The sequence below is a fragment of the Gossypium arboreum genome, chromosome 9 (assembly GCF_025698485.1).
Source record: "Gossypium arboreum isolate Shixiya-1 chromosome 9, ASM2569848v2, whole genome shotgun sequence".
Classification (NCBI taxonomy): domain Eukaryota; kingdom Viridiplantae; phylum Streptophyta; class Magnoliopsida; order Malvales; family Malvaceae; genus Gossypium; species Gossypium arboreum.
In genome coordinates this window covers 81,029,505-81,054,700 of record NC_069078.1, presented here as the reverse complement: position 1 = coordinate 81,054,700, position 25,196 = coordinate 81,029,505, and the positions used below count along the sequence as shown (strand labels likewise).

General features: G+C 32.0%; 1 protein-coding gene and 2 long non-coding RNA genes across 3 annotated transcripts; all 3 read right to left on the bottom strand.

Annotated features, from left to right (window-relative positions):
• Window positions 1-651: 651 nt before the first annotated feature.
• Window positions 652-3,647, bottom strand: LOC108453825 (pyruvate decarboxylase 2). The gene is made up of 6 exons (XM_017752148.2): window positions 2,716-3,647; window positions 2,453-2,616; window positions 1,611-2,261; window positions 1,401-1,518; window positions 1,074-1,262; window positions 652-969 (listed from the first exon to the last, which is right to left on the bottom strand). The coding sequence occupies exons 1-6, from the start codon at window positions 3,238-3,240 to the stop codon at window positions 799-801; spliced, it is 1,818 nt and encodes a 605-aa protein (XP_017607637.2). The 5' UTR covers window positions 3,241-3,647; the 3' UTR covers window positions 652-798.
• A 2,985-nt stretch (window positions 3,648-6,632) lies between these two features.
• On the bottom strand, window positions 6,633-11,179 carry LOC128280882 (uncharacterized). Its single transcript, XR_008271076.1, has 4 exons — window positions 10,073-11,179; window positions 9,087-9,177; window positions 7,087-7,800; window positions 6,633-7,002 (listed from the first exon to the last, which is right to left on the bottom strand). It is a non-coding gene; the product is annotated as an uncharacterized LOC128280882 (long non-coding RNA).
• Window positions 11,180-13,362: 2,183 nt separating this feature from the next.
• Window positions 13,363-15,510, bottom strand: LOC128280881 (uncharacterized). Its single transcript, XR_008271075.1, has 3 exons — window positions 15,483-15,510; window positions 15,241-15,359; window positions 13,363-13,450 (listed from the first exon to the last, which is right to left on the bottom strand). It is a non-coding gene; the product is annotated as an uncharacterized LOC128280881 (long non-coding RNA).
• Window positions 15,511-25,196: the final 9,686 nt, after the last annotated feature.

The window sequence follows — 25,196 nt, the reverse complement described above, 5'->3', positions numbered from 1 at the left end:
TTTAATTAATAAAAGAGTTTTAAATTTTTTACTAAATGCCCAATTGAGTGTTATTTTTTTCTAAAAGCTAATTTGATTTTTTTTTTTTTAATTTCAACTCTATATATAACATTTTCCTCAATATAAACATTCTAGAAAGATATGGTAAAACTATAGTTGGACTGGAAGATTTTCTCTTTGTTAAGAGGAAATTTTAGTTACCCAAATATGGTGAAAGTAGGAGCCACGTTATCATGTTTCACATAGAATATTTTACACAGCAAATTGCCGTAAATGTCAAATCTACGAAAATCAATTTTGGTGGTGGAAACATTTCAATGGCCGGTTTTAGCTCCTTTCCTTAAAGGGAGGCAGCTGTACCTGAGCGAAATATCATGATGCTACTTTTGATTGTTTTGGAACGCACATGAAAATCACGGAACCCACAACTTTCTAATCTTTCCCTATGATCCACATAAAGCTTTGAGGGGAAAAAAAATCATATGATCCCCTTGACACCATCAAATTCCAATGAATTCTCTTTCATACCTAAAAAGTATCTATCCGAAATTTTACATGGTACATTCTTGTATTTATCGCCTTTCCGTCCTTATCATACCGACTGGTTCTTCCGTCGCCCTCAAATTGTTAACAAAAGACAAAGACAAAGGAAACCAGAATATAGCTTTCATTACTGAAAATGAATTTACACCAAGATGAGCAAACACTCTGTAAATTTTGCAAAATGTTGAAAACTACAGATTTTTAACTCTGCATTCAGAAACTCCAAAGTTTATAGCATAAAGCATACTGTAGAATTTACTGAGGATTTGGGGGTCGGCTATTGGCAGCAGAGACCCTAGACCCCCACTCCAACAGCTCTTTGCTAGTATCGTCCTTGTGAACTATCACTTCAATAAAGCATAAGCAGTCCTTCTTGGCTCCCGTTGCCGTCTCAATTGCTTCTATAAGCTCTTCCTCACAAAATACCTAAAACAATATCAAATTTTTAGTATTATATCAAACAATTTTATCAATGTCAGGAACTTGATTTGATTCTTTCAACCAATGTACTAAGTTTGAATTTGACTCACCTTGGCTGTCCAGCACTTGCCTTCACCATTATGAATTGCATCAACCAAGGCAGTGTAGTTCCAATTCTTGATCACGTTGTATGGTCCATCATGAATCTCGACTTCAATGGTGTAGCCACCATTGTTTATGAGGAAGATTACGGTCTTCTGCCCACATCGCAGCATTGTGGACACATCTTGTGCGGTAACCTATTGAACCAATCACCACCAACGTTATGAAGATGTACCCAAAACAAGAACATTATGCACATGTGAATCAATTTTATAGTGCATTCGTTTTTCCACACAAAAATATCAAAATCTAGTGGCCAAAATGACATTACATACCTGGAAACTACCATCACCAATGCAAGCGATGACACGTTTCTCTGGAACAGCCTGTGCATATCCAAGAGTGGCACCAACTGACCACCCAATTGATCCATACTGCATTTGGAATTCATACCTGCGCAAAAGTTTTTGAGTTCAATGTCAAATTAAAAAACCCATCTTTGGAATTTAACTCATAACATAAAAAGCTCCTTCCCTAATACTCACCCACATCCTGGGGGCAACTTCAGCTTCTGGCAGTTAAACCAAGAATCCCCAGTTTCAGCAATCACGGCAGAGTCACTGGAAAGCATCTTCTGTATATGTTGGAACAAAACATTGACCCTCAAAGGCTCTTTAGGTGCTGCCTTCAAAGGTTGTCCCTCAGGAACAAAAATCCTATGGTAATTCTCATAAGCAGTATTATTGTGCTTAAGCCTCTTGGCAAGCTCTCTAAGGAAGTCTTTCATCAAAACACACCCAAATGCAGGCCCATTACCAATGACCACCCGATCAGGCTGCACAATAATCGCCTTCTCTTTCTTAAGAAGCAAAGAGTACCCAACAGAGCTATAATCATTGTAAATAGGTCCAGCGAATAAGTAAGCATCAGCAGATTCAACGATCTCAGCGCAAAATGCAGTACTAACAGCTCCCCAATATGTCCCAATGAAATGAGGATGATGTTCAGGGACAAGCCCTTTACCCGATGGCATCACCGCTACGGCGTAGCAACTAGCATCAGCCAACTCAACAAAAGCCTCGCATGCCTTGGCAACACGCAGCTTTGGTCCACCGACTAAAACGGGTTTGACCGCCTTGTTCAAGAACTCTGCAGCTGCCTCCACCGCCGCCTCTAATCCAATCTTATTACTTAATCTACACCCATTACGGAAAAAAAGAATTACTTGGCGTGAAAATTAATCGCTGAACAATCTTGAAGTTGAACAGAAAAGAGGAAAAATAGATTACTTTGGAGAGAGTGAAAATGGGAAAAAAAATTACTTGGCGTGCAAATTAATCACTGAACAATCTTGAACGTGAACAGAAAAGAGGAAAAGGAAATTTACTTCGGAGAGAGTGAAAATGGAACAGGCTCGCGGGCAAAAGTGGGGTGAGGAATTGCAGGCAGGTTACAGCTGATGCTGATATAAACAGGCTTGCTTTCTTTCAGAGCAGTTGAAATAGCTGTGTCGATCATTTCATGAGCATCCTCCAAGTTATTCACCACGGCCTAGCAAAAACCAAAGATCCCATATTTATCATCTTCCTGATGAAACAAAAAATTACAACAATATTATTAAAAAAACTGGGGAAAAGGAGAGAATATAACCTGATAGCAAGTAACAGTCTGGAAGCATCTAAGTTCTTGACTAAAATCAGGCAAGCCAATAGTATGGTGAAGAATCCGGTTAGTTCCATAGTCATTGGAGTTGGGTCCACCCACAATGCAGATAAGAGGGAGATTCTCACTGTAAGCACCGGCGATGGCGTTCAAAACGCTGAGCCCACCAACGGTGAAAGTGACAACGCAAGCGCCAACGCCACGTGATCGAGCGTAACCATCAGCTGCGTACCCAGCGTTGAGTTCGTTACAGCAGCCGATGAGGTTAAGCCCTGGCTCGGCTATCAAATGGTCAAGCAAAGTCAAGTTGAAATCCCCGGGAACAGAGAAAACATCACTTATTCCGACCTGCACAAGCCGCCTAGCCAAGTGGCGGCCCAAAGTGGCTTCAGAGGAGTTGATGATGGTGGGGGAAACGGATCCTTGGATGGTAGAAACGGTACCGTTTGCCGGACAGCAAACGTCGTTGGAAGTAGGTTTGCAGCTGTCAAGTGATCCAATATTGGTATCCATTTCAGAGAAAAGAATACGAAATTTCGCGAAGAAAATTGTAGAGGGAAAAAAAGGAGTGGATTCTCTCTCTCTTTTCTAAGTTTCGAAGTAATCGAGAAATTGATGTGTATGATGAAGTGAAGTGCAAAAGAATGGGAGCGGATTTTAAAGGGAAGAAAGTGAGGGGAAAGAAATACGGGGGGCGGTTTTTTTGTTGAGAGATCGACCGGGGGTTTTGGTTTCTATTTTCTATGGATCGGATTTTCTATTCTATTTTATTACTGATTATTTTAACTTGATTCAGGCAAGGGGGATGTTTTATGGGAAACTAGATACTGTGATAAATGTGCTTGGGAGTCAAGAATGGTGTGAAATCACGCGCTAGATTCCTTTATTATTTCCCTACTAACACAAATTCGTTCTTTCTAGATCTAGGCTCTACCTGCATCATCATTATCATTTTATGTATCTATATTTTTTATTTAATTACAAAATTAATTATAAAATTATTTTTAAGTAAAAAAAAAAAAAAACGCTTTTAAGATGAAAACAAAACGTTTTTAAGAGAAAAAGTGATTTTTGAACGCCAAAAATTGATAAAAAAAAATTTTGAGTTTTTGTTGCAACCAAAATTCATTTCTAAATTTCAAAATGAACTTATAAGTTCATCCAGCCTGTGTGTGGTGATGTATTTGGCCTCCTTAATTGTTGTGAGTTAATTACCAAATCGTTCTAGCAACATCACAGCACTTTGTATATCAATTTTTCATTTGAAAATTGTTTATCAACATAAAAATGTTCATTAGAAAATTCATTTAATTGTGAATAAACTCGGAAATAATATCATTTTCATTCATTTCAAAAAAAAAAAAAAAAATTGAACCTAGTTGTTAGAATTCGAAGTTTTTTAGCGCAAACAACAACCTTCCTTCATATTGGTTTTGCAGTACTGTCCATACTTCTTTAGTTAATTCATATAGAGACAATTTTGAATTGTTACATATTAATTCCACTAAATATCGCATTTAAATCCTTTCACCTGTAAAAATGACGAAAGCCCTCGTATAAACCGTTCAATATGTATAAATTGACAAGCTAATCATTATGAGTGTTCAAATTATTAAACTATCTTTTTTTTATAGATTCCATAACATCAAATTAAACTTAAGATCCCCTTCAAATATATTTAAATTTTGCTCTAATATTAATTGAAAAAACACTCCCCAAGTCCCCAAAATAACAAGTCCTAAACACCTCACAAAATATTCCTCAAGTTAAACAAATTAAACACTCCCCAAAATCTACCCAGCTTAGCATGTTCGACAACCTATTTATAGGCTCCATTTTATCCTTTTTTTTTTTTTTTTTTGAAAGAAGATAAGTTAACTTTCAAAATTGAAACAAGCCAGAAAATTGAGACTTTATCTCCTCATTTTCGAAATCATAAGTTCCCTTAAAAATTTGATTAGCTCGGTTCCTTAAAATCAACAAGATAGAGTCTAAGAAATAGTCATTATCTAAATTTTATCTAGTTCCTTAAAAACAACTCACGTTTGATTCTTAATACAACATTTAAGCATTTAATCAATAACTTTAAACATTTACAAGCCCTTAGTGACAAAAAGGATCAATTAGGTCATTCCGTTAATTAGACATCGTCATTGACTAGTTTAATCATTAATAAATGTTAATGTGATTGATAGAGACTGACACATAACATGTAATGTGCACGTTAGCATATATTTAAACTTGAATAACTATCTATTCATATCCATTCTAGATGCGGCTCTAGATAATATAAAAGTTATTAAAAATTTTAAAACTACAAATAAATATAAGAATTCTAAAATTTTAAAATTCATAAAGTCCTAAAATTATTTTAAAATTATTAAAAAATATATATTCAAAATGAACTTTGACAAATGAATGTCTAACTATTTTAAATATAAAGTTGTTCATTCTAACTTGGACAACTAATTTATCTTGCTTTATTTAGAACGTGGTTTAAAATATAAAAATATTAGTTTTGAAAAAAATATTAAAAGATAAATAAAAAACTATTTTAAATTTTTCAAAAAAATATAAAAATAATCAAAATATAATCAAAATTTGGCATTTATGTTAATATTCAATATTTTAATAATTTCCTCTAAGGTGCCATAAATTTTAGCTCAAAATATATCAAATAAAATTTAAGATTAGTCCTAATTATTTCTATATTTGTTAGTTAAAATAATATCATAAAATAAAAGTTAAATATAATATTTTTATACTAAAAGGAGTAAAAATTATTGCTAACTTACTTTCTAAATTTTTGCCTTTTTCTATGAAAGTATATATTTGAATTAATTTAAATTAAAATAACAATTCCATTTAAAAAATTTAACTTTTGCTTTCAAAGTAATACTTTTTACATGCTACTTTTAAATATTTGAACTAATTTTTTAACTTTTAAATTTTTAATAATTATTTCAATAAGTTTTAGTTCTTTGATCATTTTATTAATTTGTATATCTTTTAATAATTTTATAGTATTCTCGAACCATATCTAAAATGAACTTGAACAATTATTTGTCTAAATTCATTCTATGTATACATATTTTGGTAATTTTTAAAAATTTTTAAATATATTTCACATTATATGTTACATTAGCATACTTATCCACATAACATGCTACAAGTCAATTTCTATCAACCACATTAACATTTGTTAACAATCAAACTAATCTATAATAATTTTTATTAACGAAAAGGCTTAATTAATTTTTTTTAATTATGAGGACTCAATTATGTGCGGTCTTTACTAAAAATTTAATTATTTTTTATTTTTTATAAAACCCTTTTAAAGTCTGTTACCTTTAATTAATATAATAAAATTTTAAGGATATTAATATAATAATGTTAATTCTTCACAGGAATCAATCTTGAAATCTTGGGACGTGTAGAGTGAAGAGGTATGATGAAGTTGACAAACATTATAAAACTATAGTACCATGTTATTCTGCATTATGTACTCAGTGAATAGACGAGGCTGAAGGAAACAGCAAAGAGTCGACAAAATGAATCATGGGATATTTTTTTTTAGAACCCAATATTTTATTATTCTGCATTATATTTCCACTTATAGGAAACGGGCATCAAGTGGTTTTGGACTTTTGGGCTCTATCCCTCGTTTATGAACGCTTTAGCTGTCTATTCCACGCATCGCTTCCTCTATTTTGTTCTATTTATAAACGAATCTTGTAATTTAGATTCTGTTTAGGCTCCAATTTCAGTTTTTCTTTCATATGTTAACAATACCGAGATCATTTTTTTTTTTGTGAATTTAGACACTTTATCGAAATTTTATGAATTTTTTAAATTTTTTCAGAGTAAGGAGAACAAAAACTCTAAGCTAAAATCGAGTATAGACATTTTAAAAATAATATTTTTACTATTTAAGATTGTGCGAACCTACTTGTAGCGTTGTTTGCAATCAAATTGTTGAAGAAATCGATCGCCTTTATACCACTTAACAATCAAGAAATTCAACACCGAAACGTTGATGCACCACACAGTTGAGTGTGCATGACCCCACTGTGAAATAACAACGGCAACGTCCGATGCAGAATATGGCATCCACACGAACTGCAAAATATTTAACATAGTTATACTACAGTGACCAAATACAGTTTTTATTGACATTTTTATAAAAACTCCACCTCCTCCCCAAAATATGCCTTGATTATTTGACAATACACCCCAAGCTTTGTAGACCTCCCTATAGCAGGGTATGTAAACCATCTGCCAACAAAGGAAAATTGTTAACAAATAAATGTGTGTAAAAAAATTTAATTGTTGGTTGGGTTATTATTGACATTTTCTTACCTATTTACAAGCAGTCACATTGGTGGTTAGTGACCCACTGATACCAAAAACAGCATCCTATACGGCGCTCATGATTGCAGCAGTATTAGACAACCACTTATTTCTTGCATATTGTGTTTTGTAGCCTGACATAGCTCACGATACAATGTTGCCAATACTGTTGACGCTCAATTGTACTCTCGAGCGATGCGTAAATCTGACAATAGGGGCAAGTACTTAATTTAGACTTTATTACTGTTCGCGTTCGGCATCAGTATACCCTACCAACTGCATAATAAATGCTCGAGCAGCGCAAATAAGCTCCAACTCCGTAGCATTGCTCAATACGTTTTTGAAATTTTGTTTTAACCAACCAAAATTCAAAACTAGTAAATTTATTCTTCCCATCATCTGACGATCGACCAAGCAAACTGTCGCACAAGGCCACAGGTTCGACCACTTTATTGAAACCAGTGATCGCATAACCATCCACTAGTAGCTTGAGTTGTAGTGCGATGTCCTCAAGTGTGATGGTGCACTTCCCACACAGTAAATGGAATGTGTGAGTCTCCGACTGCCACCGCTCAGTTAATGCGGATACTACGTCAAACCGCAACTCAAACATCTTAATTAGACCCACTAACCAAATCCTACCATTTCCAAGTATGGCATTATACGGTCGCCTAGATGGTAGCTCGGTGCATGGCTACATGCCCTCAAAACGTGATACTCATCCTATCAATTAAAAAAAATTGATCAACTAAAAAATAATTCCGTGAATTTAGCATTTCAACTTCTCAATCGGATATAATTAATTTTTTTAACGTCTCATTTATCATTCGTACCGTGTGATCGCCTAATCTAATACGTGAACTCATTCTAATTTTTGTCACATTTATTAATTAAAATATTGTTAAACATTATTTTAAAATAATAAATAATTTAATATAGCATATCAATTATATTAATAAACTCAAATAACAAAACATCAAATAAACCCAAATAACTTATAAAAATATGCTCATGCCTTAAATACTAAAAACCGATATAAGATACTTCAAAACATTAATCAAACAAATTAATCATACCTTTAATACAAACTTAAACCTAATAAAACACAACAACAAAAATAACATTTCCTTAAATACGAAAATCTAATATAAGATACCACAAAACATTAATAAAACAAATTAATCATACATTTAATACAAACTTTTTTGAACAATCTCATTATAGATTTTGATCATATATGCTATTTTTATAATAATGCCTAAAACTACCGTAGCCCCTCTCAACCAATAAATAGGACGATAATGCGCTTCAGCATAATTAAACCCACGTTCTCCTATGCCAATTGAGCTAATACTCAATTGGCACCTTTAATACAAACTTAAACCTAACAAAACACAACAAAATAAATACCCTTCCCCTTAAATACGAAAAAAATTGATATAAGATACCAGAAAAACATTAATAAAACAAACTAATCATATATTTAATACAAACTTTTTTGAAAGCTAGATTCATTAATTCATTATTCAAAAAATAGCAAAAATACGTCGTAGATGGTAAAGGATAAGCTCCATCAACACAACAAAGGCTTTAGCCTCAGTATCAATATAATATTATGACACGTTGACAATTGACTTTGTCACAACTCAAGCACGACATATCTAAAGTGATTGCAAGCACTTAATACGATAATGAAACGAGCCCCAAATGGTCTAGAGCGGTGAGCAAAAATCAACAAAAGAATTGATCATTCACCAAACTAGAGAGAATGACAACAAAATCATCCATAAAATCACTTATAAAGCTAAAATTACATGCATAAGCAAGACTAAAGAACGTGCTACAAGAGTGGATAAAAACTTCTAAAACTGAAGACTTATTAAACAATGAAAAAACAAACAAAAAACATATAAAATTTAATATAACACAAGTCCAAATCGACATGTGAAATCATTTATTATTCCGAAATATCAAACCAAAAATAAATTAAGAAGTTAATGAAGAGTTACCCGCTTTCTAAGAAAAACTATTAGTAACTGGTGGAGTTTTAACGAGCAACATGCACCCACAACAAAGATATCTATAAAATAGATCTGCAATCTGGAAAGAGAGAGACGCGTGTAATGAATGAGTAGAAGAAAGAAAGAAAGTTTGAAAAGTTTTTCTTAAAAAATCTAAATACCTTTATTAAAAACTTAAATCTAATAAAACACAATAAAAAAAATATTTTAATACAAACTTAAATTTAATAAATAAATAAAAACTCTTTTACATTTCAAAATACTTTCAACTTGGCTTAGCGGAGGACCAAAAAATTTTTTTTAAAAGGACTGATGCCTCACAAGCCCATCAAAAAAAAAAATTTATTCATTTTTTTTCAATTTCCACTAACAAGCAAATTTTTCCAGTCATTAATAACATTTTTCATTTTAAAATTTATTAATACATCAACTTTTTCATTTAAATTTTCATACTTCTTATCATCTTTAAATATTATTTCTTCCTAGTTCAGTACTTGGGTCATTTTCGTAGATTTTAACATTATAAGGTTAGTTTTCTAAAAAGTGGATGACTAATTACAACTTAATCTTTATTTATGAGAAAAATTGTTTATTAATCATCTTTATTATAACATTCATTGTTGTTACTAATTAAAAGTAAATACATTCTTTTTTTCTACATCATATGTATAATTTGTTTAATTTTAATTGATAAAGAAAAGGTTTCATAAAATAATTTTACTATTTATGAAGATTTGAATTTTTTACCTTGTACTTCATAATCTTTTTCTAATTTTCTACCAATTATTTTATGTCATTGTAAATAATAATAATAATAACAACTCTTCGTTAACGAGAGTTTTGATTTAATTTTGATGTTAAAGTTTAAGCTTTGATTTCTTGAATCTGGAGGAAGATTTTAAAAAATTATATAAACTAGTTATTATATATTCAGAACTAGTAATAGAGAAATAGAGAGGGTTTGAACTAGTTACCCATTTTCATAATATGAAACCAAACTGGATTTGAAAGGGTTAATAACGTTGCACTAATCGTCTTTTAATCGCTTGAGAACCTTGAAGCCCAACGCCATACACAGCATTTGAGGGAGCAGTCGACGATTATTCCGGCGATAAAGCAAGTTTTGAACACCTCCACAACAAGATAACTTGCTTGGGAGGCCTGTTCACAAATACGAATGGTATCGCCGAAAGAATCGTCTGCACTGCTCCACCGCCGTTGCCGCCACGAGGACTGTAGAGGATTTCCAAGAAGAAAGAAAGGGATCTTGAGTTTGTGTCCTTTGAGAAGGAACAAACCATATTCTGTAATCCCTCCATTTTTTCTTAGCCCATAATACTGATGTTGAAATGCACAAAACCCTAAATCCTTAAAGTAGCTTTTTTCTGTGTTTTGTGAGTTAAAGATTTGATCATCAGAAGTTATGGGTTTAACTTCTTTTTGAGTTCATTTCGAGGAAGAAAGGTAAAAATAAAATAAAATCTTCATGATGAGTAACCCAAAATCTGTGGTGGGTAAATTTTTCCTTAGAAGTAATGATAAATAAGAGTTTTCGACACAAAAGGGAAAGAAGCAGTGGACACGTGTCCAAGTAGGAAGGCCTATGGCCTTTGGATAGCAATAGAGAGGGTTTTTTTCCAAAATAGTACAAAAAAAAAAGAGAAAAATACGAAAATAATATAGAGAAAATACTATTTACCAAAATGGTATATCATGGGTGGTGCCGCCTATGTCAGAGGCGGCACCGGTGGGGCCTCTGGCAAAGGCGACACTGAAGGTGGAGGTGCCATAGGCGGCATCAAGATTGCATACCTCCGTTTTATTTGTTTTCGTTTTTTCTGTTTGGGGACTATTTTAAAGTCCTCAAGTTCAGCAGCAGCTCAGGTGAAGTAAGAAGCAAAGAGAAGAAGAGAAAAAAGAAAAAGAAAAAGAGAAGGAGAAGGAGAAGGAGAAGGGGGCACCGGTGAGGGAAAAAGAAGAAAGATAAAGAGAAGCAGAGAATAGAGAGAAAGAAGGTAGAAGAAAGAGAAGAGAAAATAATAATAGAAAAAATGTTTTTTTTAACAATTTTTTTTGTTTTTTTAATAGCTTTTTTATTTTTATTTTTTAATTTTTTGTCAGAATTGGGATGGTCATGCCTACATAGGCGGCACCACCCCAGTGTACCATTTTGGTACATAATATTTTTTTATACTATTTTTGTGTTTTTTTTGGATATTTATTCGGTAAAAAAACCCCAATAGAGAAGGTAAAGAGCATTATTGACAAAAAATAAAAATATTTTAATTTGCAGGATTCTTCTCCTCTCGCCATACACCAAAAACTGTAGCCATGTTAGCATATTTCTTATAGATATGCTGTAAATGTCAAGTCTACGGATATTTTTCTGTTGGGAAATTGTTCTTTTGCATGACAACGACATCTATATATGAATTAAATATCATCATGCAAGCCACTGTTCCTTTTTTGTCCGAATAAGATGCAAAAATCTAGTGTTTTGGAACACATACTATTTTCATACAACCCATAGCTTTTCTAATATCATTCCCTATCATACATGTATCTTTTTAAGGGGGAAAATTTTTATGTGCTTCTAAACAAGAAAAGCCTCTTGACACCTTTACATGTTCGGATTAGCTTTAAAGAAAATCTTCCCCTATAACAAATTTCAATAGCCATACATCGCATACTTGTACCTATTGCCTTTCCGTCTTTATCATGCCAAATGGTACCTTCCACAAAAGACAAAAGACAAAGGAGATAAAAAATTAGAACATAGCATCCATTACCGGAAAGGACGTTGAAAGTGATGTACACAAATATAAGCAAGCACTCGCAAATTTTGGAAAAATGTTGAAAAACTCAGCTTTCATACCATAAATTTTCATCAACTTAAATTGGTCAAAGCATAAAGCATCATGTGCTGAAGGCAGCGCCAAGAATTTACTGAGGATTAGGGGTAGGCTATTCAGTCCCACTCCAACAGCTCTTTGCTAGTATCATCCTTGTGAACGATCACTTCAATGAAGCATAAGCAGTCCTCCTTCGCTCCTGTTGCCGTCTCAATTGCTTCAATGAGCTCTTTCTCACAAAATGTGTAATACCCCCTACCCGTATTCATTGCTGGAATAGGGTACGAGGTATTACCAAAGTTTACAAATTTTTTATTATTATTATTATTTTCTAGGAAAATTCAATATAATCCTTTTACAGATATCTAACCTTCCCTGCAATATTATATCGAGACCAATCCAAATCAACCAATCCAATTCAACATATTTTCAAGATAAATTCATGCATATTTATAAAATAACGTCATCACATACCCAAAACCAGGTTTGTTAACCATACCAATGGCTAACTTTACATTCATTTCACAGAATCATTTACTTTATTAGCTTATACATGCTATTGATTTCCAAAATAAAGTTTCTTTATATACCGAAGTCCTGAGGTTGATAGTGTGATGTGTCTCCGACCAAATCCGACCTCCGAGCTCTTAACACTACAAAACAGGGAAAAAGGAAACGGGGTAAGCACTTTGTACTTAGTAAGCTCATGTAACAAGAATTATACTTAACTAATATTTTCAATACAATACAATAAACATTCCTATATCCATTCAATGCATTATTACCCTAATATGCACAAACTCAACATTCAAGGTAGTACAATAATTTCCATGTACCAATAATATATACTATGATTGATGAGCTCATCAATACCATGATTTCCATTTCCTTGTTATTTTTTCATATTTATCCCGTTGAATTTATCGGAATTTCGATGGATTTTTCAGAGGTACACTTTTAGTGTACAATTTCGGGTCCGTCAATTCATATTCATGTACGCACATATCCATTTCAGAGAGCACACTCCCGCGAACCTCAACCTTGCAGCGGGATTACCAGTCCAAGCTAAATCCCCTGCAATATAAACTCATAGAGTATTGTCGGGATTACCAGTCCAGGCTAAATTCAGACCCTAATTCGGATTACCCGTCCGAGCTAAATCCATTTTACACATATTCTTCGGGAGGGCTAAATCAAGATAGGATCACCCGTCCGGGCTAGATCCTTTTTACCGTCAATTCCTTTTCAGAGATCCATCGAATTTTCCTTTCATTCAACCGGGATTTCTTCCCATTTTATCAAATATATCAATGTTTCATTAATTTTCATACAATAAACATTCAAATCATATTCACATCAATAACATACAATCTCAAGCATTTAAGAATATAATTCAAGTTACATGAACTTACATTGATACTTATTTGTAAACAAAAAAAGTCTACTAATCCCGAACTTTTTCCTTTCCTCGATCTAGCTTCGTATTTGAATCTTCTGGATCTAAATAAATAAATTTAATTATCAATTTAATACATTTCATGTTCATATGCAACATTCTCTATAATTCAACTATTATTTATAGTTCATTCAAAGCTGTCTACTTGAGTCATAGTCACTAAATTATTTTTATCTTGAGATACAGAACTCCAAATTAGGATCTGATAATTTTTCCTGAAACTAGACTCACATATCTTCTTACTATAAAATTTTCAGAATTTTTGGTTTAGCCAATCAGTACAGTTTATTCTTTAAAGTCACCCCTATTTTGCTGTCGACAGTTCTGACCCTTCTTCACTAAAAATTAATTATCTCTTCATACAGAATTCAAATGATGTTATAGTTTGTTTCTCTTAAAAATAGACTATTAAGGATTCTATACATATAAATTTAAGCCCCTAATTGTTTTTATTAAATTTTTCATGATTTTTCAAAGTCAGAACAGGGGAACCCGAATTCATTCTGACCTTGTCTCACAAAATTCATTATATCTCAAAATTTACAAATCCATTGCTTACACTATTTCTTCTATGAGAAACTAGACTCAATAAGCTTTAATTATATATTTTTTTAATCTTCTAATTCGATTTCTAAAATTTATGGTGATTTTTCAAAGTTAGTCTATTGCTGCTGTCCAAACTGTTTTTGTGCAAGTTGTTTATTACCATTTTTCCCCTAAGCTTTTAATAAATGATAAATTCGTCCCTACTCAATTAGCCTCTCAATTGAACTGATTTTTCTCAATTAATATTTTATTATATCACCTTAAACTAGTTTAAAACCTTTAGGAATCAGAATTTCAGCAATAGACTTTAATTCCAAGCATTTTCACAATTAGGTCCTAAAAATCAATTTCTATTGAAATTACCTAATAAAATCATCTTATTAACAAATTAAAGCTTTAATTTCATTCTATTTCATCATAAACTTACATCACTCAACCATGGTGACTTTCAATTTCATCCATAAAATCAAAAACTAATGAATTTAATAGTAGGACCTAGTTGTAAAAGTCTTAGAAACACAAAAATTACAAGAAAAAGGCAAGTATTAACTCACTTGGTGAAAAAATTATGAAATACCAGCTTATAGAATCCTCCTATGGCATTTTTAGCTGCTGGAATTGAAGAGAAATGAAGAGAAATCTAGATATTTTCTATTTAGTCCTAGCTTTATTTAGTTAATTTTGCAATATTCCAATTTTACCTTTAATTTATCAATTTTTCTGCTGATTTCATACCCTTCCCGTCCAGCCCAAATAACTTTTGGGTCTAATTTCCTTTTAAATCCTTTCTCATTAGACTCTTAAGCTATTTAATCATTCTAGCAACTTTTACACCTATTACAATTTAGTCCTTTTGATTTAATTGACTACCCAAACATTAAAATTTCCTAACAAAATTTTAATACCACACTAATAACATTTCATAAATATTTATAAAATTATTTTTGACTCGGTTTTACAACATAGAGGTCCCGATATCTTGTTTTTACCCAATTTCTTCAATAATTTCTTTTTTTAACTAACCACTAAATCGGTAAAATTTTTCTATCAATATTTTCATACGATTTTCCTATCATATCAATTTTCATGCAAAAATATTAAAATAAATTTCTCTTTAAATCGGATTTGTGGTTACGAAACTACTGTTCCGATAACCTTGAATTTAGGCCATTACAAAATGGCTAAAACAATATCAATTTTTTTTAGTATTATATCAAGTAAATTTATCAATGTCAGGAACTTCATTTGATTCATTCGAGCAATGTACGGGGTTTGAATTTTGACTCACCATGGTTGTCCAGCACTTGCCTTCACCATTATGAATTGCATCAACCAAGGCAGTATAGTTCCAAAAGAGGTTAACTAAAAGAAAGCAGTACAAGCCTCCCAAAAACCCAACCGATAAAGCTGAAATTACGACGATCCATGAAAAAGTATCATCAAAACAAAAGGAACTCAATGAAATAATTTCTATATAGTAAAAAAGCATAGAATTTTAGAAAAAAAAAGGTGAGAAAATGGAAAAACAACATTTTACAGTTGTCATTGCAGAACACAGCTTTGAAACGCATTTATGCATGATTGATATTGGAAATGGAAAACCAAGTCCTGATAAAGATTGAAGCTTTCCCGGATGACGGTGTGAAGCGACACCTAGATGAGCCGGTTGTACTTGACTGCCCCGTTAGCTACGTGGCAATGGCTGGATCGAGCAACCGTTGCCAGAAAGAAAACCTATTCACGTGAACTCGGTTACTAGTAGTTTCACGATTTAATTACTTATACTAGATTTGGATGAAATTGAAAGAGAAGGTAAATTAATGATAAATTTTAGATATAATTCTCGAATTTAACGAACTAGAAAAAAATTGATGTTATATATAAATACGACCTGAATTCTATAAAGTTGTTTAAAATCGAAAAGTTAAAAAATGGATAGAACCTTAACTTACTATCTATATTAAGATAAGAACCAAAGATATAAGGATAATTGCAACAATTTGAGATGGTTAACAAAAAGATAAGTTCAGTTTGAGAATGCCACAAGAACGAATTCTTGATAAGTTCAAACAGTTCTTAAAAAATAAAAAAAATTAACTCAAATATGTTTATATCATAAGACGTCTAACCCTTCAACAATCACTTAAACGAAATATATATAAGACACCTAGTAGATGAGTGGTCATGTTCAACCATAAATGAAGTACATGAACAATTAAAATAGATTAATGTCTTCTCCTCAACCGAATAACCAATATTAGCTTCATAAATTCGCTCATGCATGCTTAAGGATTAAGCAAGCTGTAATAGTCACAATCAACTATTATGATGGACGATGGCCTTTAATGGAGCATGAAATGTCCAATAGTCAGCTTCTAAGATTCTCCATCGCTTCATTCAGTTCCCATCTTAAGTAGTGCAATAAATCACTTTGGGTTTACCGAATGGTCACTTTCAATGTAACATAATGGATGCCTTTGCAAATCCGAACAGCCACATAATGTGAATACCATTGATTCTTTTTGGCAAAAACGAGCAACCTTCTTAAGCTTTAATTAGGCCAGCCATTGATCTTCTCTTAAGACACATGATTAAACAAACATTAGGACACATTTAACACAAACACAAAGCTGTGATAAACTTTAACAGAATTTTAACACACTTTTAAGACACATTAAACATGCTTAAGACACATTAAACATGCTTAAGACACATTTAATAGATGTAATAAACTAGGACATAGTTAACACACATAATAACCATGTAATAAACAAGATAACATTAAAACTGTAATAAATAAATGGACATGTCATTTTGACGTTTTAAGCATCGTAGACAACATGCAAAACATTGCATGCAGTTTAAACGTCCTCATCTTGCATTCAAGCCCTTTAAATTTGACCCAATCTCAGGTCAGTTTACTCGAATCACATGATGTGATATCACGTGACCTATCGAGCACCGTTGGTGGCTTCATTTGTAAATCAAGTTGTTGGTTAAATAAATGGCTCCTCCCATCGTTATTTTGCTTCGTTTCATTTGTAAATCTTCGCTAAACTTTCCCATGGCTATTTGTTGAACGGTCAACAGTTGTCTCCATCTGCCATATTATTCACATGCATTTTACCAAGTCCTAAACCAATTGGTGTTTGATGCCTAAATGGATGCCATCTGTCAGCAAAGATACCCTTGGATATAACCAACCTGCGTCGTTTAACCTCCGCTAGGAAAAAAAAAACTAATAATAATAAATATGAGTTTTCGACACAAAAGGAGAAGAAGCCACGTGTCCATGTAGTAAGGCCTTTGGATAGCAATTGAGAAGGTAAAAAAAATAAAAATATTTTAATTTGCAGAATTCTTCTCACCATACACCCAAACAGTAGCCATGTTAACATGTTTCTTATAGAATATTTTACACAGCAGATAGATACTTGCGTAAAAAAGCCGAAATTGTTCTTTTGCATGACAACGACATCTGTATGTGAATGAAATATCATCATGCAAGCCACTGTCGTCTTTTGTCCGAATAATATGAACAATCGAGTGTGTATAGGCCCAAATCTGCCCGGGCTTATATCATACCAAAACCAGAATAAAAATTAAAAATAACAGAAGACTACAGTGTAAGGGACTCTGAAATAACAGCGAGGCAAGCTTGTTGAGCAGAATGTGATTGTTTCTTTGGGTTTTCTGTCAAGAATACCAGCCGAACAAGATGGCAGCATAATAAATCAGTGATAATGTTCTAGTGAACAACGAACAATGATGCCTTAAGCATTTTTTACCAAGAAAAAGAAAAAGAAAAAAAAAAGAAAAGATCATTTAAAAAAGATCATTTTCATCTTTGCATTCATATATCATTCATAACACATCTAGTTAGCAGCATTTGATTCATTTCAATCATAGCATCCTAATTATTTGACATCAGCATCACATCTAGTTAGGAGTATTTGGTTCATTTTGATCATAGCATCCTAATTATTTGACATAAGCATCACATCTAGTTAGTAGCATTTGATTCATTTTGATCATAACATCCTAATTATTTGGCATAATCATGATACATGAAACCGAGTCTACAGTACAGGTCCGAGAGGACGGTGTAGTAACATCGGTGAAATTAGATCTTATATCCCTGAAGTTGCAGCAGAATAGATCGAAAATTACAAACCTTATCTCCCTGAAATTACAGTGGAGCAGGCTCAATAGACAAGTCTTATCTCCTTAAGGTTGCAGTGGGGTAGACTGAGGATTGCAGGTCTTATTTCCCTAAGCAATAGTGAAACAGACCAAAGACAACGAATCTTATCTCCATATACAGGCAATGGAGCGGATTTAAGTCACCAGCCTTATCTCTCTGAAGTTACAGTGGAGCAGGTTCAAGGTATAGTCTTATCTTTCTGAAGTAGCAAGAAAGCAGACTGAAGATTGAAAGATCTTATCTCCCTAAGCAGTAGCGGAACAGATCGAAGATGGCGAATCTTATCTCCATGTATCGATAATGGAGCAAATTTTAGCCATTGACCTTATCTCTCTGAGGTAGCAAGAGAACAGGTTGAAGATGATAGTCTTATCTTCCTGAGGTAGCAAGGAAGCAGACTGAAGATTGAATATCTTATCTCCCTAAGCAGTAACGGAACAGATCGAGGATGGCGAATCTTATCTCCATGTATCGGCGATGGAGCAGATTTTAGCTATTGACCTTATCTCTCTGAGGTAGCAAGAGAGCAGGTTGGCGATTGTAGTATTATCTTCCTAAGGTAGCAAGGAAGCAGACTAAAGATTGAAGATCTTATTTCCCTGAACAGAAGCGGATTAGATCGAAAGAGGCAAATCTTATCTTCGTGTATCGGCAATGAAGTAGATTTAAGCCCCAAGATTTATTTCCCTGAAGTTGCAGCAGAGCAAATTGCAGATGGTGAATCTTATCTCCATATATCGGCAATGGAGTAGATTTAAACCATCAGCCTTATCTCTCTGAGGTAGCAAGAGAGCAGGTTGAAGAATGAGTCTTATCTTTCTGAGGTAGCAAGAAAGCAGATTGAAAATTGAAGATCTTATCTCCTTGAAGTTGCAGCGAAGCAGATTGAAGATAGTGAATCTTATCTCCATGTATTGGCAATGGAGCAAATTTTACCAGCCTTATCTCCCTAAGGTAGCAAGAGAGCAGTCTTATCTTGCTAAGGTAGCAAGAAAGCAAATTGAAGATTGAAGATCTATTTCTCTAAGCAGTTGTGGGGCAGATCGAAGATGGTCAATCTTATCTCCATGTATCGGTAATATAGCAAATTTTACCACTAACCTTATCTCTCTGAGGTTGCAAGAGAGCAGGTCTGCAATTTTAGTCTTATCTTTCTGAGGTAGCAAGGAAGCAGACTGAAGATTGAAGATCTATTTCCCTAAATCAGTTGCAGAGCAGATTGAAGATGACGAATCTTATCTCCATGTATTGGCAATGGAGCAGATTTGAGTCACCAGCCCTATTTCCCTAAGGTTATAGTCAAGATTCATCAAAATCGGGTAAAATTGGCCCTATTTGAAGTCTTTGCTCTATTCTCATTACACGACAATGAGCAAAGAAGGGCAGCTGTATAGGCCCAAATCTGCCCGGGCTTATATCATACCAAAACCAGAATAAAAATTAAAAATAAAACAAAAATAAAAAACCTCAAAAATAATAAGTGTCCATAGTCCATTTTATAACAACTCAACAACTAAACCAAAGCCCAAATAAACCCAAACACAAATTGGCCCAAAATCTAAGATTTCTAAAAGACCCTAGCATCATCCTTTGCGCAAGCAACATTTTTCAAACCTCCGGCACATTTGGTACCTCCGTGCCACCCACGCACCTCATTCGCGTTGCCACGTACCCATCATCCGGTGGCTCTGTTTGTGCCTGCAACAAAATAACAACCACAACAGATTGACAGCAAGGAGATCTAAGGGAAAATTGCTTGTATTTTTTATTATGATTAATATTATTATTATTTTTTCATTTGGCTATAGAAAGCCAGAAAAAACGATGTAAAGGGGATCATTTTTTTTCCCACAGAAATACACATGGATACTGAAAAAAATCAATTTGAAATTAGTTTTAAGGTGATTTTAGATCGTGTTCTTCCTTGATTTTCATTTCTATTTCATCATTCTTTATCTATTGTATGAAAAAAATAAATCTATAAGGGGAATGTTGAAGGAACCTTTGAATCCTTGATTGTTTCATTGAAATCGAAGCTTTGATGAGGATTCGGGGATCAGATTTGAAGATATGGAGGCGAAGGGGTGGTAGAGTAATGCCTCTAGTTTAGCCGAATGAATAAGGATGGGTTTTGGTTTTTTTTTTTTTTTGTTTCTTTTGATTTTGTTAAAGCAACTGTTTTGACTTTAGGTTCTTTTTAGCTTGATTTTGTGTTGAATTTGAAACGGTGCTGTATGGACCCACACTTTTGCATTTCGAATGGTCAAATTGCGCAACTGATCCTTCGCCTTTGCGCAGGCTTTTAATTGATCTGTATTTATGTTTTATTTTATTTCAAAATTTTCCTAGAATTTGCATGTCTTTGCAATTCAGTCCGCACCTAAACACAGTGTTTCAAGACCTGGAATATTTTCAGTTTTGATACCTGAATATTCATGTATGTTGCGCTTTAGTCATTATTTCTATTTCAATAGTTTTTTTATTTGTAAATTATCCTTTCTATTTTAATTCTATTTTAATTGAGTTTTCTATTTGTATAATTCATTATTTTAAAATTCATTTAATATTTTTATACATGTGTTGAGCTTTTTAATAATTTTGCTTTGTTTTTATTTGTGTAATTATTTTGAAGTTCTTTTTTATATATCATATTATTTTGACATTTTGTATAATATTTAGTTTAAATCTTTTTATATATTTGTACATATATACTATTTTGATGGAGTTTTTTATTTTGCATAATTCATCATTATTTTAAAAATCCACTTAACATACATTTTAATTCTTGATTACTTATTTTTATATTTCTAGCTACTTTAATAATTTTACTTTGTTTTTAAAATCATTATTGTAAAATTTTTTATATCATGTCACTTTAACATTTTGTATAATATTTTTCTTAATGTTTTTGTATATTATTATATATATATGATTCATGATAGAATGTCATGTATATTATTAATTTTATATTATTTTATACATGTGATTTCTTTTAAACCTATCCCTATATTTTGTTATATATGTTTTTTGATTATTTTAAGGAAAATCCACATATTTTATGTATCATTTAAATAACTATTATTCACATACATGGTGCATATATTTGATCATGTTATTTTAAATATATAATTTTTTTCTTAAAAGAAATCTATTTGTCTATATAGTTATGTTGTTAAAATATATTACGTATATAGCTTATGATAAAGTTAATTTAATCTTATAATTTATATTTTAATTCCATGATATATTATATAATTTCTACTTGTATTTCCTTTCAAATTTATTATGTACATAACTTATTCTTTAAAATACATATATTATTATTTCTTTATTATTTAAGATTCTTTCATGTATATGTAGTTTCATTGTATATTGGTGTGTTCTTCTTTCATGTATATTGTTTATTCTCTGTTATTATATTATATTTTCATTATATATTGTTTTATTGATTTTTATTATTGTATGTACATTAACATCTTTAAATATATATGTTTCATTTTTAAAATATTCTTGCATGTTATTAGCTCCAAATGGCTTCTTTCACAATATTTATTTTCATATCCATTTACATATTCTTAGTTTTATTTAATATATGTGCATCATTTCAAACCCAATCATGTGTTGTTCATTTTGTAAGTTTTCATATATTTAATAGTTTTCAAATTGTTTCTAAATTGTTTTGTGTGCTATGTGTCGCTTTAGTTTTCATATTATTTCATGTATTATTGTTTTATATTGATTATTAGCCTTTTGCACTATTATTTAAATTATGTTAATTTGTTCTTTTGTTTACTTGTATAATATTTCGTATAGTAATCCATGTTTGAAACTTTGATTTTTTCTATACTGTTGCATCGTGATTCAAATTTCAATATTTTGGTTGATATTAGTTGTCTCGTTGTTATTTCAAGAAAAATAAATGCGTTTTGAGCTAATTTCCAATTTTCTTTATCATTCAAAGATTCCAAAATAAAGCAATATTCAATATTTGGGGAATTTGGGAAATCGTGCCCTATTGTGCTGGGTATGATTTTTCGTCGAACTAAATATTTGGATATCCTTTTATAATTTTAGCATATGTGTAACAGCCTAATTTTCAGTGGTATCGAGAATAGAGATTTGAGATCACTAAATCCGACGGGTGAATTGAAAATTTAATAAATTAATACCTATGAGTCAAATGTGAATATAAAAGCATTTTTGAATTAGTGAATTTGATGATTTAAAAGAATTAATTAGGTAAATTGGGTCGAGAATGAGGTATCGAGACCTCGACTTCATAAATCGAGCCATAAATATTTTTAAAAATATTTATGGAGTGTTGGTGAGATAGTAATAAAATTTAGTCAGAAAATTTTGACGTTTGGGTGGTTAATTAAATAAAAAGGACTAAATTGAAAAGGGTGTAAAAGTTGCTAAAAGGATTAAATAGCTCAATTGTCAAATGAGGAAGGACCTAAAGTGCAAATAAGCCCAAAGGAGATATTTTGGGCGGCAATAGCTGAGAAAAATCAGGAAATGGGTGAAATAAGGGCAAAATTGGAAAATTGCCAAAATTGGCTAAATAAAAATGGGACTAAATTGGAATATCTAAAATTCTCTTCATTTCTCTTCATTTCTCTTCATATTCATCAGCTGAAAAACAGCCATGGAGGAGGGTTCAAGTTGGTTTTCATACTCTAGCTTCATGTAAGTTTAATTCTTGCTTTCTCCTTGAAATTTTTGTGTTTTTGTGACTTTTACAACTAGGTCCACTTGTTGAATTCATTAGTTTTTGATTCTATGAAAGACATTGAAAGTTGCTATGAATATGTGCTGGAAGTATATGATGATTTGGCATGGAATTAGAGCTTTAAATTGTTTATATGCTGATTTTATTGAAATAATTGAATAGAAAGTGAATGTTTGGGACCTAATTGTAAAAGAGTTTGAAGTTAGAGTTTTATGTGAAAATTATGAATTTCAATAGCTATGAAATAACTTATAATGTCTAGAAAAAGTATTAATTGAGAAAATTATCTTAATTTATGGGTTAATTGGGTAAGGACTGAATTGTATGAATTGAGAAATTTGGGGTAAAATGGAAATCAACATTTTGCACTAAAACTGTTTTGGGCAGCAGCAGTAGTTTAGCTTTGAAAAATCACCAAAAATTGTAGAAATTGAATTATAGGATTAATAAAATATGAAATTAAAACTTATTGAGTCTAGTTTATTACAAAAGAAATTATGTAAACAATGGAATTGTAAATCATGAGATACAATAACTTTTGTGAGACAAGGTCAGAATGATTTTGGGTTCCCCTGTTCTGACTTTGTAAAATCATAAAAAATTGGATAAAAATAATTATGGGATTAAATTTATATGTTTAGAATCCTGAATGAGTCTATTTTCAAGAGAAACAAACGAGGACATCATTCAAATTCTGTAAGAGAAGATAATTAATTTTTAGTGAAGAAGGGTCGGAACTGTCAGACAGCAGAACAGGGGAGACTTCAATGAATAAACTGTATTAATTGCCCCAACCAAAAATTATGAATTTTTTATGGTAAGAATACATATGAGTCTAGTTTCTGGGAAAATTTATGGATCTTAATTTGGATTTCTGTAGCTCAAGATAAAAATAATTTAGTGACTATGACACAGATGGACAGCTTGAATATTCACATAAGTAGATAATGAAAATTATGGATAATGTTACCTACAAGTGTGTTGTTTATACTAAGGATGTGGATGGAGAGGAGGAGGAGGAAAAATAAACATATATATATATGAATGACTCGTGTATAAATTGATCACATGCCCGATTATAATCGTAAGTGTTGAATTAGAAATGATATAATGATTTATTTGGAATATTTATTATGAAATTATGATTATCGTTATGATACAAAAATTGAACTTGTGAGTTTACATGGCTAAAATTTTAGTGATTATTTGTTAATTTTATGAATTTCATGATGTGTTATTTCATATGTACTGATGATAAAATCGTGAATAATGTAAAAGCATGAAAATTGAATAAATGATCAAATTGAGCATTTCAGTTCAGTGACAAGATGAATTGAAGGAAAAGACCATGAGTGATAAGTGATAGCTTCGGCTACACTTATCTGATCAAGGAAAAGTGAAAGTGATAAGTGATAGCTTCGGCTACACTTATCTGATCAATGACAAATGACAAGTGAAAAGTGGTAGCTTCACTACGATCGATGAAAAGTGGTAGCTTTTGCTACCTGATCAGTGAAAAGTGGTAGCTCCGGCTACCTGATCAGTGAAAAGTGGTAGCTCCGGCTACCTGATCAGTGAAAAGTGGTAGCTCCGGCTACGAGACAAGTGACAAGTGATTTCCGTATAAGACCATATCTGGGATATGGCATCGGTGTGATATAAGCTACTGTATAAGACCATATCTGGGATATGGCATCAGTGAGATATGTGATTCGTGTAAGACCATAGCTGGGCTATGGCATCGATATATGAATATGTGTAAGACCATAGCTGGGCTATGGCATCATTATGTGAAGATGTGTAAGACCATAGTTGAACTATGGCATCAAGAAAACGAAGTACTCAATTCCGTAAGACGTTCACTAATTTGACAAAGTTTGGTAAGTGTTACATGGAATTATGTGATACAAGGAAGTACGGGTTGATAAGATACGAGTATAGAACTTGGTTGATAAATGAATTCATTTGTGATTATATAATTGTTCATCTTGAATGTACTGTCCATATGTATTGATAATTCAAATGTTTTAATGAAAAAAATTTCGATATGGAATAAATTGAACACGAGACAAATAATTATGAAATTGAACTCGGAATTCATGAAAATGACGGTTATTGATATATGGAGATATGAGACATTGATATATGAATATGGAAAATGTTTGATAAATGTGTTTATTCATAATTATAGAATTATATACCTCATGTGTACTATTTGCATAAAGATGATATTTCAAATACTTTGGTTATTTAAGCTTAAATATGAAATAGTATGAAATCAAGATAAGTTGTTATGAAAATATATTTA

Bases quoted from the DNA above. Each gene is read 5' to 3' on its own strand.
- LOC108453825 (XM_017752148.2), bottom strand. From the start codon at position 3,240: ATGGATACCAATATTGGATCACTTGACAGCTGCAAACCTACTTCCAAC. The intron at 2,617-2,715 runs GTTATATTCTCT...GGTTTTTGCTAG, and splicing joins AGACTGTTACTTGCTATCAG to GCCGTGGTGAATAACTTGGA. The intron at 2,262-2,452 runs GTAAATTTCCTT...TAATGGGTGTAG, and splicing joins CCATTTTCACTCTCTCCGAA to ATTAAGTAATAAGATTGGAT.